The 14,781-nt window shown below is 52.2% G+C and overlaps 1 protein-coding gene across 5 annotated transcripts in view; it reads left to right on the forward strand.

The window, feature by feature from the left end:
* Positions 1 to 11,678, forward strand: part of SLC2A1 (solute carrier family 2 member 1) — a 37,561-nt gene extending 25,883 nt beyond the window's left edge. For all 5 annotated transcript variants that reach the window (XM_030537568.1, XM_030537570.1, XM_030537569.1 and 2 more), the window contains exons 3-10: positions 1,592 to 1,752; positions 4,445 to 4,685; positions 5,730 to 5,892; positions 5,979 to 6,166; positions 6,511 to 6,615; positions 7,687 to 7,788; positions 8,323 to 8,526; positions 9,829 to 11,678. In XM_030537568.1, coding sequence (XP_030393428.1) covers positions 1,592 to 1,752; positions 4,445 to 4,685; positions 5,730 to 5,892; positions 5,979 to 6,166; positions 6,511 to 6,615; positions 7,687 to 7,788; positions 8,323 to 8,526; positions 9,829 to 10,026 — 1,362 coding nt within the window. In that variant the 3' untranslated portion in view covers positions 10,027 to 11,678. The remainder of the gene's footprint in view (positions 1 to 1,591; positions 1,753 to 4,444; positions 4,686 to 5,729; positions 5,893 to 5,978; positions 6,167 to 6,510; positions 6,616 to 7,686; positions 7,789 to 8,322; positions 8,527 to 9,828) is intronic.
* The last annotated feature ends 3,103 nt before the right edge of the window (positions 11,679 to 14,781 follow it).

Consider the following 14,781-nt stretch of genomic DNA (forward strand, 5'->3'; position numbering starts at 1 on the left):
AGTAAATATTATAGTGACGCACAACTGGTTGTGTCAGTAAATTCAGAAACCCCGGGGTTGGCAAATGCCTGTGAAATGGCTTCATTACCCCTTGAATGGCTCTTCAACAGGGTTGCTGTTGTGCTGATAGGCCTGGCAGGCTGGAGGCTTTTCCCACCTAAGGGCCTGGCTACACTTGCAGCTGTACAGCGCTGTGAGTTAAACCCACCTTCGTGCAGCTGAGCAGGGAAAGCGCTGAAGTCTGTCCACACTGACAGCTGATAGCACACTGGCGTGGCCACATTTGCAGCAGCATTGGGAGCAGTGCATTATGGGCAGCTATCGCAGCATTCAAGTGACTGCAACGTGCTTTTCAAATGGGGGGGAGTGTGACGGAGCATGGGGGGAGCAAGAGGGGGGTTTTGGAGTGCTGAGAGTGTCAGCACGCTGCCTTGTAAGTTCAGACCCCCCTCCCTCCCTCCCCCCAGTGAAAGCAAACAGCAGCTGTTTCTTTTTTTCTCATAGACACCCCCCCCCCGCCTCTCTCTTCAAGCAAACGTTAGCTGTAGGTACTCCAAATGGGGCCCCCCTGCCTGCCTCTCACTCATTCAAAGCAAACAGGAGCTGTGTTTGGTTTTTTGATGAGCAGCCCGCAGAGGAGCTTTGAAAGGGCACCTCCTCCGGAGTGCACAACAAAACAAGAGAGAACGCTTCAGTTAAAAGGATTATGGGGCGTTTCCGGAGGTCTGTCAGTGCATTGCTCCCCGTTTACACTGGAGCAGCAGCCAATACGCAAGAGCTGTTATTCCTCTCGGGGAGATGGAGTACCAGCAGTACTGTACGTGCCTTGCCAGGGTGGACGGGGAGTGAGGTACAGCGCTCTGGGAGGCTTTATTGCACTGTAACTGGCAAGTGTAGCCAAGGCCTAAGTCACTAGATCCCCTCCGGAGGAAGACTCCCCAAGCTGCAGCAGCCAGCTGTTGGAACCTGCAGGAAGGGTCAGAACAGGGATAGAAAGAGGCAGGAGGGTGGACACTTAAGACCCAGGGGTGTCCCAAATTTTTGGGTGCCCTACGCAGTTGTATATGCCTAAGGACGGCCCTATCTGGCTGCCAAGTCTGGGAACTCTGAGCTTGAGAGAGGCTGGATGGTTGAGTGCTTATGGATATTAGCCTGGGACTTGGGGGACTCCAGTTCAATTCCCTGCTCTGCTACAGCCTTCCTGTGTGACCTTGGGCAAGTTGCTTGTATTATGTGCCTCAGTTTCCCCACTGATCAATGGAGATAATAGTGCTGCCCTGCCTCAGGGGTGTGTGAGGATAAATACATTAAGGATTGTGAGATCCTCAGCTGCTACAGTGAGGAGAGCCGGATAAGAACTGTAGGTAGATAAATATCTGGCTAATTGTAGCAGGACTTTCCCATATTAAGGAGTCTCTGGTTGGGGCAGGAGCTTAATATGAAAAATCTTGAAAGCTACAGCACCAAGTGTGGGTGGATCTGTGCAGATAATGGATGAGAAGTGAGACTCTAGGCTTCACGTGGAGCCTGTGAGCAGGGTGAACCTGGGTCTGTCCCTAACTGATTGGATTTTCCTCTACCCCCGATGCAGGTGATTGAAGAGTTCTACAACCAGACGTGGCTAACTCGCTATGAGGAGCCGATCACCGCTGGCACCCTCACCACCCTGTGGTCCCTCTCCGTTGCCATATTCTCCGTTGGGGGAATGGTTGGCTCCTTCTCCGTTGGGCTGTTTGTCAATCGCTTTGGCCGGTAAGTACCATGCGTGCTGGAACTGTTCTTTCCATCCTGGGGCTGGTGGGGGCCTTTCACCTTAGTATTTGGGTACATCTCAATCAGCTCCCCCAAGTGGTAGGCCGATACCGTTATCCCCCCCACCCTGCCTCCCATACTGTTGTCCTCTAGCCTCCCAAGCGCGCACACCCATCACCTCCATAAAAGGCAGTCTCTTAAATCCTCTTCCTTATCTGTTAATTTCATCACATCGGAATCCTCTTGAAATCCCTCCACTGGCTCCTCATCAGATCTAAGCTTCTTGTCACTACATAACTCTGCCCCTGCCACCTCATCCTCCCTCCCCGCACTCCACCAGCATTCCCAGGCTTGCTTACCTCTGTCAGCTCCCCCCCAGGCGCCTCTGCCTTTTCCATCATGCCCCACCATGCATGGGACCAACTCCATGAGCTCATCCACAAGGCCTCTGCTCTGCTGTGTTTCAGTCCCTCCTCAGCTGTGCTGCCTACCTTGAACTGAGATGATTTGTGTATCCTGCCTGTGGCTGTTCCGTTTCCTCTATCTCTAGAGCAAGGGCCATCCTTCTCGATGTCTGGAATATGCCCGGCAGACAGTGGGCACTACAGAGTGGGTCCTGAGGGACAGCAGAGTTCATTGACTTATCCACAGCTTCAGAGAGGCAGGAACAGAGCACAGCTCTCGAGTCCTAAGACATGGCTTTGCCCATAAAACCACCAAGCTGCACTCGGGTAGCTCGACCCCACTCACCCTTCTGAGAAGATGGGACCCTGGAGCCGGGGCTGCTTTAGTGCAGAATTCTATCCACACAGGCCAAATGTGTGTAATCTCCATGTCCCATAGAATTTTTCTATTGGTTTCTCCAGCTCTGTGTGCACACTCCTGTCAAACAAAGCTGCGTTGAGAAAGTAGATACTTCTCATAACACAAGAACTAGGGGTCACCAAATGAAATTAATAGGCAGAAGGTTTAAAACAAATAAAAGGAAATATTTCTTCACACAACACACAGTCAACCTGTGGAACTCCTTGCCAGAGGATGGTATGATGGCCAAGACCATAACAGGGTTCAAAAAAAGAACTAGATAAATTCATAGGTCTTAGCCAGGCTGGGCAGGGATGGTGTGCCTAGCCTCTGTTTGCCAGAATCTGGGAATGGGTGACAGGGGATGGACCACTGGATGATTCCCTGTTCTGTTCATTCCCTCTGGAGCACCTGGCACTGGCCACTGGTCTGACCAAGTAGGGCCATTCTTATGTTCTTACTGTGCTTGGGTCCTAAGGTTGCCGCTTGCTGTCAAAGGAGAACTTCATCTCTCCCTTCATGACCATACCCAGTGTCTCCATTCATCACAGCTACTTGGAGCATTTTGCTCATACTTTGTGTGAAGGCTCATGAGCTTAATCATTACCCCACGCCGGTGTTAGGCCTTGTTTGGTGTGTGGCTCTGGCCTCAGATAGGGTGACCAGGTGTCTGGTTTTTGCATTGAACACCAAGTTGAAAAGCAATCCTGGTGGCTCCAGTCAGCACCGCTGGCTGGGCAAGTGACTGTCCAGCTGGTGGCACTGAACGGCGGGGCTGGTGGGCTCCCTGCTAGCCTCCACGTGGCTCCTGGAAGCAGCGGCATGTCCCCTCTCCATCTCCTACAGGTAGGGGCAGCCAGGGGGCTCCACCCAAGCGCTGCCCCTGCAGCTCCCGTTTGCCAGGAACTGCGGCTAATGGGAGCTGCAGGGGCAGCGCCTGTGGATGGGGCAGCATGAGGAGCCACTTGGCCGTGCCTCAGCATGAGAGTCAGAGGCGGGACATGCCACTGCTTCTGGGAGCTGCTTGAGATAAGCACCACCCGGAGCCTGCACTCCCTCCCACTCCCACTCCTGCCCCAGCCTTGATCCCCCCCCTCCCGCCCTCTGAACCCCTCAGTCCTAGCCCAGAGTACCCTCCTGCACCCCAAACTCCTTATCCACTGCCCCAGCTCTGCCCTCCGAACCCCTCAATCCCAGCCCAGAGTACCCTCCTGCACCCCAAACTCCTTATCCACTGCCCCAGCTCTGCCCTCCGAACCCCTCAGTCCCAGCCCAGAGTACCCTCCTGCACCCCAAACCCCTCATCCCCATTCCCACCCCAGAGTTTGCACCCCCAGTCAGAGCCCTCGCACCCCTGTCCCAGCCTAGAGCCCCCTCCCGCACCCTGAACCCCTCATTTTTGGCCCCACCCTATAACCCACAGGCCCAGCCCACAGCCTATATACTCCTCCCACACCCCAACCCCCCACCTCAGCATGGAGCCCAGGGGAGGGGCAGGGCAAGGGTGTTCAGTTTTGTGCGAGTAGGAAGTTGGCAACCCTAGCCTCAGATCATTGCAACAAAGGATTTGAAAACCAAGTAGAGTTTTCACCCATCCTTACTTTGTTTATACATTTTTTTTGTATTTCATGCAGCTTGGACACTGGAAACGGCTGTGTGTGTTTCATTTTCAACTACTTCATTCCACTTGGTTTCTTGTTCACATGTTCTGCACCTGTTGCCTGGGTCACTGATTCTCTTTCCACGATTAGGCTTTGGAAACCTTCCTCTCTTCTTTCTACCAAGAACTAAACTTTGGGCTTATGTGATTATCCCAGTGCCCTTTGGATGCAGCACTGGTACAGCTGCCCTGCTGCTGGCCCTGACCTCCCTGTCTTTGCCTCCCCAGACGGAACTCCATGCTGATGTCAAACAGTCTCGCCTTCCTGGCAGCCATCCTGATGGGGTTCTCCAAGGTGGCATATTCCTTCGAGATGCTGATCCTGGGCCGCTTCATCGTCGGGTTGTATTCTGGCCTCACCACTGGTTTTGTGCCCATGTATGTGGGTGAGGTGTCTCCCACGGCGCTGAGAGGGGCTCTTGGAACGTTCCACCAGCTCGGCATAGTCGTGGGCATCCTCATCGCACAGGTGAGTTGTTCTCCAAGGCACCTGCTGCTGCACTGGTATGCTGACAAATGGTCCATTTCTCAAGAATTCATCTGGTTTCCTGCCTTTGTTTTTAATGTTGCATTGACCAGTCGGTGAGCTTTTTATGAATATTGATTGGCGCTGTTTGAGGTGCTTTGAGCGACAAAGGGTGATCTGGGGCCAGGGCTCTCGACTGGGATTCAGGAGCTCTGGGTTCCGTTTTGAGCTCTGCTAGTGAGTTGCTCTGTGTCTTGGGAAAGTCTTGTAATCTCTCTGTGCTTGTTCCTCACCTGTAGAATGGTTATAGTGACTGTCCCCGTGACTCGACTGTGCACTTACTGGGGGGTGTCTGTGCAGCATCTAATACAATGGGGCCCTGTTCTTGAGGTGCTCCTGTATAATGGGCAGATCTAGGTTTGGTGCTCATGAGGTACATGTCATCTCCTTGTGGTGTGGTATCCATGGGGACTGAGGATGCTCAATTATCCTGTGTGGTCTGGCTCCTCTAGAGAGACTGGGATCTGGTGCTGCCCTGTGTGCTGGCTTGGCCTGTGATGTTCTCTAGTGGCTGCGCACAGAGAGGGCAAGAGATCGAGGCCTAGGGCTGTGGTGCTGGTGCTGTGGTTCCCAGGTTCTCATGCTGGCTCTGCAGTCACATGTGACCTGCTGTATCCCGTGTCTGATTGTCTATGGTTCCTGCATTCATGGCATCGCTCAGGCGGGAGGCGCGGGAGCTGGTGGGGCAGTATTGTCTCTAACGCAGTTTGGCTTTCTCTCCCTGCTGGCCTACCTAATGAGGTTTGAATCTGCTGCTGCCTCCAGACCTAGGCCTGCTCCTTTCGCTCAGGCAGGAGGCGCACAGTTTCAAATCCAGACATGCCAGGTTCAGTCCCTGCCGCTGACCCCACTAGGGCCCATCGGTTGTTGGGTTTAATGGGCGGGTGCTAAGTGGCCTGTGATACGCTGGACTAGAGAATCTGGCCTTATGCCCTGACTGTTACCGCCGCGACTGCAGGAAGGGCTAAACTCGCTGTCTCTGCACAGGTCTTTGGGATGGACTTGATCATGGGGAATGAGTCACTCTGGCCGCTCCTGCTGGGCTTCACCTTTATCCCTTCCTTGCTGCAATGTATCATCCTGCCCTTCGCCCCCGAGAGCCCCCGGTTCCTCCTTATCAATCGCAACGAGGAGAACAAAGCCAAGAGTGGTGAGTTGGCCGCCCCTGCCTGGGGAAAGGCCCTGCGGGGCCTGCGCCCTTCAGCGCTCCTCACCTCTCCACGTCCTTCCCCTCAGTGCTGAAGAAGCTCAGAGGGACAACGGACGTCAGCAGCGACCTGCAGGAGATGAAGGAAGAGAGCCGGCAGATGATGAGGGAGAAGAAGGTCACAATACTGGAGCTCTTCCGCTCCCCTTTGTACCAGCAGCCGATCCTCATTGCCATTGTGCTGCAGCTGTCGCAGCAGCTCTCGGGGATCAATGCGGTGAGTGCAGCGCGGCCGAGTACCGGCCACGGGTGGCTCTCACAGGGCTGTACCAGGAGAGGAGGGCAGTGAGCTCTTCAACCCCAGTGCCACATCCAGGGTCACGCTCAGAATGGAACCCTTGGGCCAGTGCCCTGCCCACTTGGCCACAGTGCCTCCCGTTGATGCAGCTTTGCAGGGCTGTGCTGAACACCACAACCAAGCCTTGTGGTGTTCTATATACACCCCCCTCATGAATGGCATTGGTCAGGCGGTTTGAAGTAATACTCTTCCTGTAGATGCTCAGAGATGCCTCAGGCTGGGATCGGCAAAGCTTGTTCATGGCATGTTGCTTTGTGTTGTAGGTCTTCTACTATTCTACCAGCATCTTTGAAAAGTCGGGCGTGGAGCAGCCCGTCTATGCCACCATAGGCTCCGGGGTGGTGAACACAGCTTTCACGGTTGTCTCGGTGAGTGTCGGCTGAATAGTCTTCCTTCCCTCTGCCTGTCCATAAGTCCTGCAGGATTGAGGCCAGTGCTAGTGTGTTAATATGGCTGTGAGCAAGGCCCCATTAGATAAATACATACCCAAATGTGATGATCCTTCACACTGCTCTAGCACTCCTCCATTGATCTCAGAGCACTTTGCCAAACATGCTGAGGAACATCCCCCATTTCACAGCTGGAGAAACTGAGGCACAGTGTAGTTAATGGCAATCTCGTTAGAGGTGTCGAGCCCTGCAGGTCCCACTGGCATTAGTGCCTCTGAAAACGGGGCCACAAGTGACTTACCCGAGGCCATGGAATGAAACAGCAGCAGCGTTGGGATTAGAACATTGGCCTCTGGCTCTCAGCTTAATGTCTTAGATCAGGGGTTCTCCAACTTCATTGCACTGCAGCTCCCTTCTAACAAATTACTACATGACCAAAGCCTGAGCCTGCCTGAGCCCCAGCTGGTGAGGGGGCGGGGGCACAGTGGCGGCGAAGCTGAAGCCCACACTCCACTGCCCCAGGTGGTGGGTCTTGGGCTCCAGCCACGGGCCTCAGCAAGTCTAATGCCCGGCCTGGCAACCCATTCAAACAGGGTCCCGACCCAGAGTTTGGGAACCGCTGCCTTAGACACTGCTTGGCTAAAGAGCGGCTTAGAGCAATAAAAAGCAAACGTCCTTAGTGCTCAGCTCTGATCCAGCCAATCTCCTCTCCTCCCTCCCCAGAGCAGGCGCCCTCCCTCCTATTTCCACTGACTCCTGCTGAAGCACGGCTACTCCCCCTCCAACAGACCAGCTGCTTCCTGCTACCCTGGGCTCTATCGCATTCTAGGCCCCCTGGCATTGCCATGGCATGGCCAATTTTTACCTAGACCACATTAAGTTGCTTGAGTGCCTTTTCCTTTGCCCCTTGTTGGACTCACAAGGTGGGGCTGCAGTCTGGTTAGAAAGCATGAGCGTGTTCCCCAGGGAGGGGTATTGGTGGGGCAGGACATGGGTCTGTCCCCTGGCTGTAGATGTGCTGAGCAGTGCTTGGCTTCCTGTGTCTGACAGCTCTTTGTGGTGGAGCGAGCCGGGCGCAGGACTCTGCACCTCATTGGCCTGGCTGGGATGGCTGGCTGCGCAGTGCTCATGACCATCGCCCTGGTGTTGCTGGTGAGTGAGTGCTCCGAGTTCAGAGTAACCGGTTCTGGGGTTGGGTGCTACCTGAAGACATCCACTGAGTAACACAAGGAAAGGAGGGGGTGGGACACTGAGCACTCCTCAGCCCCAGGGGGTGGTTACTCTGTGAGGGCTGGTGGAAAGGGAGACCTTGCAGGGATGATATCACATTGTTAGCAATCAATTCCTGATGTCATTTTGAGAAACCCTTCCTTCATGGGGTCGTAGCTCTGGAGAACGCTGGTCCCTGGGATGGCAGTACTCATTGCTTCAGAGGCACTGGTCCCACAAGACACCTGCCTCCAGGCTTGCCCAGCACCAAAGTTAATCACCAGCCCACTGGAAGTGCCTTGAGGTCATTTGTCAATGGAATAGAGCAGGAGTGGCAGAAGCTTCCTAAAAGTGGTGGGGCCATGGCCACCTGCCCCTCACATCTGTTCTGGTGCCCCTGGAATACGGTTGTACCAGAGATGCAGGGTCCACGTACGTTTGAAGCAAATAACGCTCTCTTCTCTTTTCCTGTGCTAGGACCAAATGGCCTGGATGTCCTACATCAGCATCATTGCCATCTTTGGGTTTGTGGCTTTCTTTGAGATTGGCCCAGGCCCCATCCCTTGGTTTATCGTGGCAGAATTGTTCAGCCAAGGCCCTCGCCCTGCCGCCTTCGCCATTGCAGGCTTGTCCAATTGGACCTCCAACTTCATCGTGGGCATGGGCTTCCAGTATGTGGAGGTAATTCCCCTGCCCTGCTTCTCCTCCAGCTCTGCGAGTGCTGTGAGCCACCCGCAGGATTTCCCTGCCCTGATTGGGGCTGGGACTAGGCATCCACATCTGCATTGGGGTTTGGACCCATCTCTCTCTGCAGCCAGATAGGCTGTCAAATAGTTAGAGAAGGAAGCTCTAATGGATGCAGACACCTGCTGGGGCAGTGCAGGGGTAAGCGAGTAAGACCGTGACTGATTAGCATCCAAGAGTTCAGACTTAGCCTGGTGTCAGTGGGTTCTGCCCCCCGGGAGCTCCAGAGGGTGTCCAGCTGTTACAGCCTGGCTGAGTTTGGTTCCCTGGCTTTCTATAAAGACCAAATGAGCAGCAGTGCGTTGGATGAGGATGACGCTAGCGAAGTAGGATTGTCTCATCCGTTGATCTCTTGCAAGCCCTGTGCAAAGGAAAGTCAGTATCATTATCCCTGTTGTACAGACGGAGAAAGTATGGCCCAGGGAGGCTAAAGGACTTGTAGCTAGCACCCAGGTCTTCGGAGCCCCCAGCAATGCCCATCACACCACCCTGCTGCCTCCTCCTATGTCAGCCAACCAGAAAGACCCACGTGTATTTTCCCCAGCAGGAGTCTGGCATGGCTCTGCCTCTGCCCAGTGCCTCAAAGGTTCAGTGATGCCTCAGGCATGGTGCTGGCTCCATGCCCGGAGCTGAGTTTCACTCGCAGTGAATGGTACAAAGACACAGGCCAGGTCACCTTGTGAGGATCCACTCTACTGAAAGGGCACACCCAACCCAAACAGCTCAGCATTGCTCAGCCAGGAAAATCTCCTGCTTTCCACACAAATGAGTTCGACCAGGTCCCCAGCTGCTCAGGGCCCTGTGAGAGCAGAAGGCTTTGGTCTGAATGAGGCTACTCGGGCGGAGGAGATGCAGGTTTGCAGCTCCTCTTCATGAGGAAGCGACTGAGACTGAGCTGAAGCTGCTGCTGGTGCCTTTGTAACCCCAGGATCAGCTCTGTACATGGCCCTCTAGGTACAAAGCTGCCTAGCTCCATCATACAGGCAGAGCTGGGGCAGGTCCGTTTGTTGCACTGCATTGGGAGGGACGGGTTGTAAAGTTCGCCCGGGGTCGGGTTCAGGAGTGTTCTACACTCTCTGGTTAGAAATATTTACTAGATAAGGAGGCAGTGGGTGCTGCTCAAGACTTTGTAACTTAGTGCCTGGCAAGCTTTGTGGTGCCTCTGAGCACCCCACACCGGGCAACCCCTGTGCCAATGCCCATCGGCACCTCACCGTTTCCCTGGCTGTTCCTTTTCAGCAACTCTGCGGCCCATATGTCTTCATCATCTTCACGGTGCTGCTGATCCTCTTCTTCATCTTCACCTACTTCAAGGTGCCTGAGACGAGGGGCCGGACCTTTGACGAGATCGCCTCCGGGTTCCGCCAGGGCAGTGCCAGCCAGAGCGACAAGACGCCCGATGAGTTCCACAGCTTGGGAGCAGACTCCCAGGTCTAACAAGCCAGCAGCTCGTGCCTCTGCTCCAACCACTGAACTTCTCTCCCGAGTGTTTTAATGCTTGTACAGAAACCAGGCAGGAGGGATTTGAGGGGTGGGGCGGTCAGGTGCATTTGTTCCGTCTCCAGAGTCCCCCACCTGGTTGGCCAGCAATATACTGACACATTTGCTAAGAACAATTGTAGCTGGTTTCACGTCCAGGATTTCAAAGATGATAGGTTCAGAAACAACTACTAATGTTTTAAACCAACCAACCACCTCCAGTTTTGTGAGCTGGAGGGAACTCCCTTATTAACGAAGCAACAGGTTTTTTAACGTGAAGTTTTTAAAAGGTCAATATTTTCAAGGGTTTTCATCACCGAAAAAAGCCTGTTGTTTTATTATGTATTTTAAAAAGCAAATTTTTAATGTCTCAAACTGTCTAAAATTTCAAACCCCCAGTGGGTTGGGGGAGCAGGATTCTACCCTCCAGAGACTAGGGGGGAAGTGGGCAAGGATTTTAATGTTAATGGATTCATTCTGTTCTTCTAAAACTCTGAGCAGTAGCTACACCTGAACTGGGCCCCAAGAGAAGCTCTGAAAGGGCTGTAGTGCTGTAGTGATATGTGGACAGTCCTAGGGGGACCTATCTTCTGGGGTCACCGCCACATCTCCCAGGATTTAGACTCTCCAGTGGCAGTTTTTCAGTCCTTCAGAACCTGTCCCCATCCAAATCTACTTCCCCCACCTGAATGAATCATTTCCTCTGAGTCAGATGGGTACAGTTTGGGTGGGGTGAGGGTTTTGTTTGGGGGCTGGGCTCTTTGGGGGTTGGGAGAGAGTTAAAAACTACTGTGGCTTGTTTTAAGTCTGGCAATATTTGCCTTATAGGTCAATTGCAGCGTATGTGGGCAGGGGAGCCTCACTACTGAAAAGTCAGCAGCAACCTGCCCGCTTTGCTCATTGTTAAAAACAAACCAACTCTCCGGAATTGAAATCTAGTCTTGCTTTGCTCCCACCACAAGCTACCCTTGTGCTGAAAGCGTATCTGAGAAGCAGGAGTGATATGTTTACAGGCCGCAAAAGCCAGTTTGGGGCAAAATAACCTGGCTGATGAGACAATACAAACACTAGCCCAGTCACTACCTTGCAAGCCCGAGACTCTCAGAAATTAATCAGTTGAATGAAGACACACATTTCCTGCTTTATGTATAGACTGGAAGATTTTTATATATATATATATATATATATATTTGTTCAATGGTGTTAATAGTAGACATTAAGTTATAGTGTTTCTGATTGACAAGCAAAGTACTGTAAATATTCTTGAACTATATTCACATTGTACAATGTAAACAGATACAGACTTATAGTTTCTATAGCAACTGTACCGAAAGACTTGTTCAATAGAATGAACTTTTGTACAGTTAACTTACCTGCACTGTAGTTGCATCTGTTGCACTGAATTTTAGTCTTCGCATATTACAAACAAACAAAGAAAAACCTGTCATTTACAAAACAAACTCCTTCCCTAGATTGCATGTTTTAGAGGCTCATGGCACATTTCCAAAGCAAAACGCAGCTATTTAATAGTATTTTTTTTTATTTATTTGTCTGTTTTTAAAGTGGCTACATGACCACACTTGAAAGAAAATAAACTTAGAAAAAAATCATCTCTGTGTACAGCGCAAAGTCTGAAAGACTAACTCCTTTTTTTAAACAAATAAATAAAAGTGCCAAGAGAAGGAAGAAAAACTCGTGTGGTGTGGAAAGAATTTAAAAAAAAAAAGTACACAGGACAAGATGTGCAGTGTTGTGTGGATTTGTTCCAGTAGGGGGCAATGTTCAGACTTTGCCAGCTCAGGGCTTCAGAGGCAACTTATCAGAGGATGATTCTACAGGTGATTCAGGATTGTCCAGAGTTCCCTGCTGAGGTTCCCTTGTTTTGACCCTAACACCTACACTCCTGTCCCCGTTTTTCATTGTTAGAGCTGTGGAAATAAGTGGATTTACTTTTTGTTTTTATTAGTTCAGTGGCCAAACCAAAAAAATCGAATCTAAAATTATATTGGTTTTTGATCTGCAATAAAAATGTTTGAAATTTTCAGCAAACTAAAAATTAAAAACAAAATTGTTTTGGGTCAAACGCAAGACTTTGGAAAATGAAATTGAAATAAAATTTGAATTGAAAAATTAATTGAAATATTTCGACTGTTTTGGTCACAAAAAATCTCCAAAAACTTTGCAAAATACTCTGGTTGACCTAAATCTGCTTTTTGTATAAACCATTTTCCTAGCTCCTGTTTTTGCCCCGTAGTTCTGGTTGCTGTAGCCGCGCCCTCCTGCAAGAAGTGGGTCTTTTGTTCAGATGACCACTAATACAATGCTGCTGTTAGGAGTACAGCAATGTGTCTGTCTCCTAGAGGTAGTTTAAAAACATTCTGGGGGAGGTAAGGGGGGAACAAAATGGATGCTTTGTCAAAAATGAGCATTCGTTTGGGGAAAATTACAAGTTTTTTAGATTTTTTTTGTTTTATGAAATTCAAGCCCAAATGGCTTGGTGCCCCCACTTCCCTCGTTCTCCTGTAGCACCAAGGAGGTGAGGGGGAAAAAAGTCTTTTTTAAAAATTAAAATTTTTTTAAAAAACATGAAGTTTGTAGGATGAAAATGTTCAAAGCAGCAGCTCTATGGGCCAGACACTAGGGCCCTCATTTTGAACCATGCTGCATTGCATGCTGGGACTCGTAGTCTCTAGGGGAGGCAGCTCCATTCGAGAGGATGCTGTCCATGTGAGTTAGTGTTCAGCCCATGGGTGAGACCTCTCCTATGGAGCCTGAGAGAGAGTTCTAAACTCTGCGCTTGGCAGGGGTGGGGAGGAAGTGATGGGAGGCTGTTAGGAAGAGAAGTATTTCTACTGAAGCTGGACCACAAGGGCTCCCCTCTTCCAGGCTGAGGATGCTCTGACCCATCCCCTCTGTGCCCCCAAAGCCTCTGCTCTTGCTACTTTGGGCTGGGGTTATATTAGGCAAAAGCAGATGTGGAGCCTGGGGGCAGAGCAGGCATCTTGGGTGATAGCAACAAGGATGTACCCTTACACTGGTGCATTGTGGATTATCCAGAGTGGCCGTACGGACGCCTACAAATGACTGCACAGACAGGGATAACTTGGCTCTCCCTGCTGGGGAGTGATGAAACATCTGCCATTTTCATCCTTGAGGAGCTTTTCTGGCAAAGGGTAGCGGTGCCCGTTCCTAGCTCCCAGCTCAGTGCTGCTTGAGGAGAGCACAGAGCAATCACTCCTTTTTTGCTCCTAAATACAGGGCCTGGTGCAACTGCTGCTCTGGTCTTCTGGGCTCCTAGCCCCAGTCTATCAATTTATTAATTTTTAACAAGCTGGGCAGTGGCGGATTTAGAGTTAGTGGTGCCCTAGTTGCAGCTTCATTTTGGGGGGGCCTCCTGGGGACCCAGCCAAGAAAGAACATTCTTTTATCTTCTCTCTTCCCCCCCACCTCCGGTTTTTCATTCATCTTCCTCCTATATTATAAGTAATAGGAAATAAATGAAAATAAAGTGAGCTACCTTGATTGGGGCAGGGGGTTGAGGTGTGGGAGGAGGTGGGGGAGGTCAGGGTCTGGGAGGGAGTTTGGGTGCAAGCTCTGGGCTGGGCCAGGGGGTTGGGGTATGGGGATGGGTGCAGACTCGGAGGAAGTTGGGGTGCAGGCTCTGGGCTGGGGCAAGGGATTGGGGTGTGGGAGGGGGTGAGGGTTGCGGGCTCTGGGTGGGAGTTTGGGTGCAGAGTTTGGGCTCTGGGCTGGGCCATGGGGTTGGAGTATGGGAGGGAGTCGGGGTTGGCGCTTACCTTGGGCAGTGCGGCTCCCAAAATGACCAGCACACCCCTCTGGCAGCAGCTCCTAGGCAGGGGCTCGGGCAGGGGATCTCTGCGCACCGCTACCCACAGGTGCTGCCACCACAGCTCCCATTGGCTGCAGTTGCCAGCCAATGGGAGCTGCAGAGTTGGCGCACGGGGCGGGAGCAACACGTGGACGGACAGCGGGAGCAGGGCCAGCGCTTCCATTTAGGCGACCTAGGCAATCGCCTAGGGCGCCAGGATTATTGGGGGTTGGCATTTTGCCGGGGGGGCAGCAGGCAGCTCCGGTGGACCTGCCACAGGTGTGCCTGCAGAGGGTCCGCTGGTCCCGCGGCTCCGGTGGACCTCCCGCAGGCACACCTGCAGCAGCTCCACCAGAGCCGTGGGACCAGCGGACCCTCCGCAGGAACGCCTGCGGCAGGTCCACCAGAGCCGTGGGAGCAGCGTGCGGGGTGGCGAAATGGCCGTGCACCTAGGGTGCCAAAAACACTGGCACCGGTCCTGAGCGGGAGACACACACACACTCTTTCTCTCTCTTCTGAAGGCGTGCCAGCAGCCAGCCACTTCCTGGAGTGGCATGCGGCCACTGGCCACAGCATGCAGGCAGCCTGCATGCCTGCCTGAGCCCTGCTGTTGTCAGATGGGATTTGTCCTGCATTTTGGGGGCCTCCCCGTCATTTGTTTCATGGTAAATCCACCTCTGAAGCTAGGGCCTCATTGTGATAGGTGCTGTGTCTGTCAGCTACAACCAGCCAAACACCTGCCACCCCAGGTGAGAGTGAGGAAAAACAAAGAACAAATATCAACTCTCCCTGGGACAGATGCGCAGTGCATCTCTTCCACTGTAAAAAATCCTCCCAGCCAGGCACATAGCTCACGTTTAAAGGTGCAGACTGAAGAGAACAGC

This window comes from Gopherus evgoodei, chromosome 18, assembly GCF_007399415.2.
Source record: "Gopherus evgoodei ecotype Sinaloan lineage chromosome 18, rGopEvg1_v1.p, whole genome shotgun sequence".
In the NCBI taxonomy this organism is placed as follows: Eukaryota; Metazoa; Chordata; order Testudines; family Testudinidae; genus Gopherus; species Gopherus evgoodei.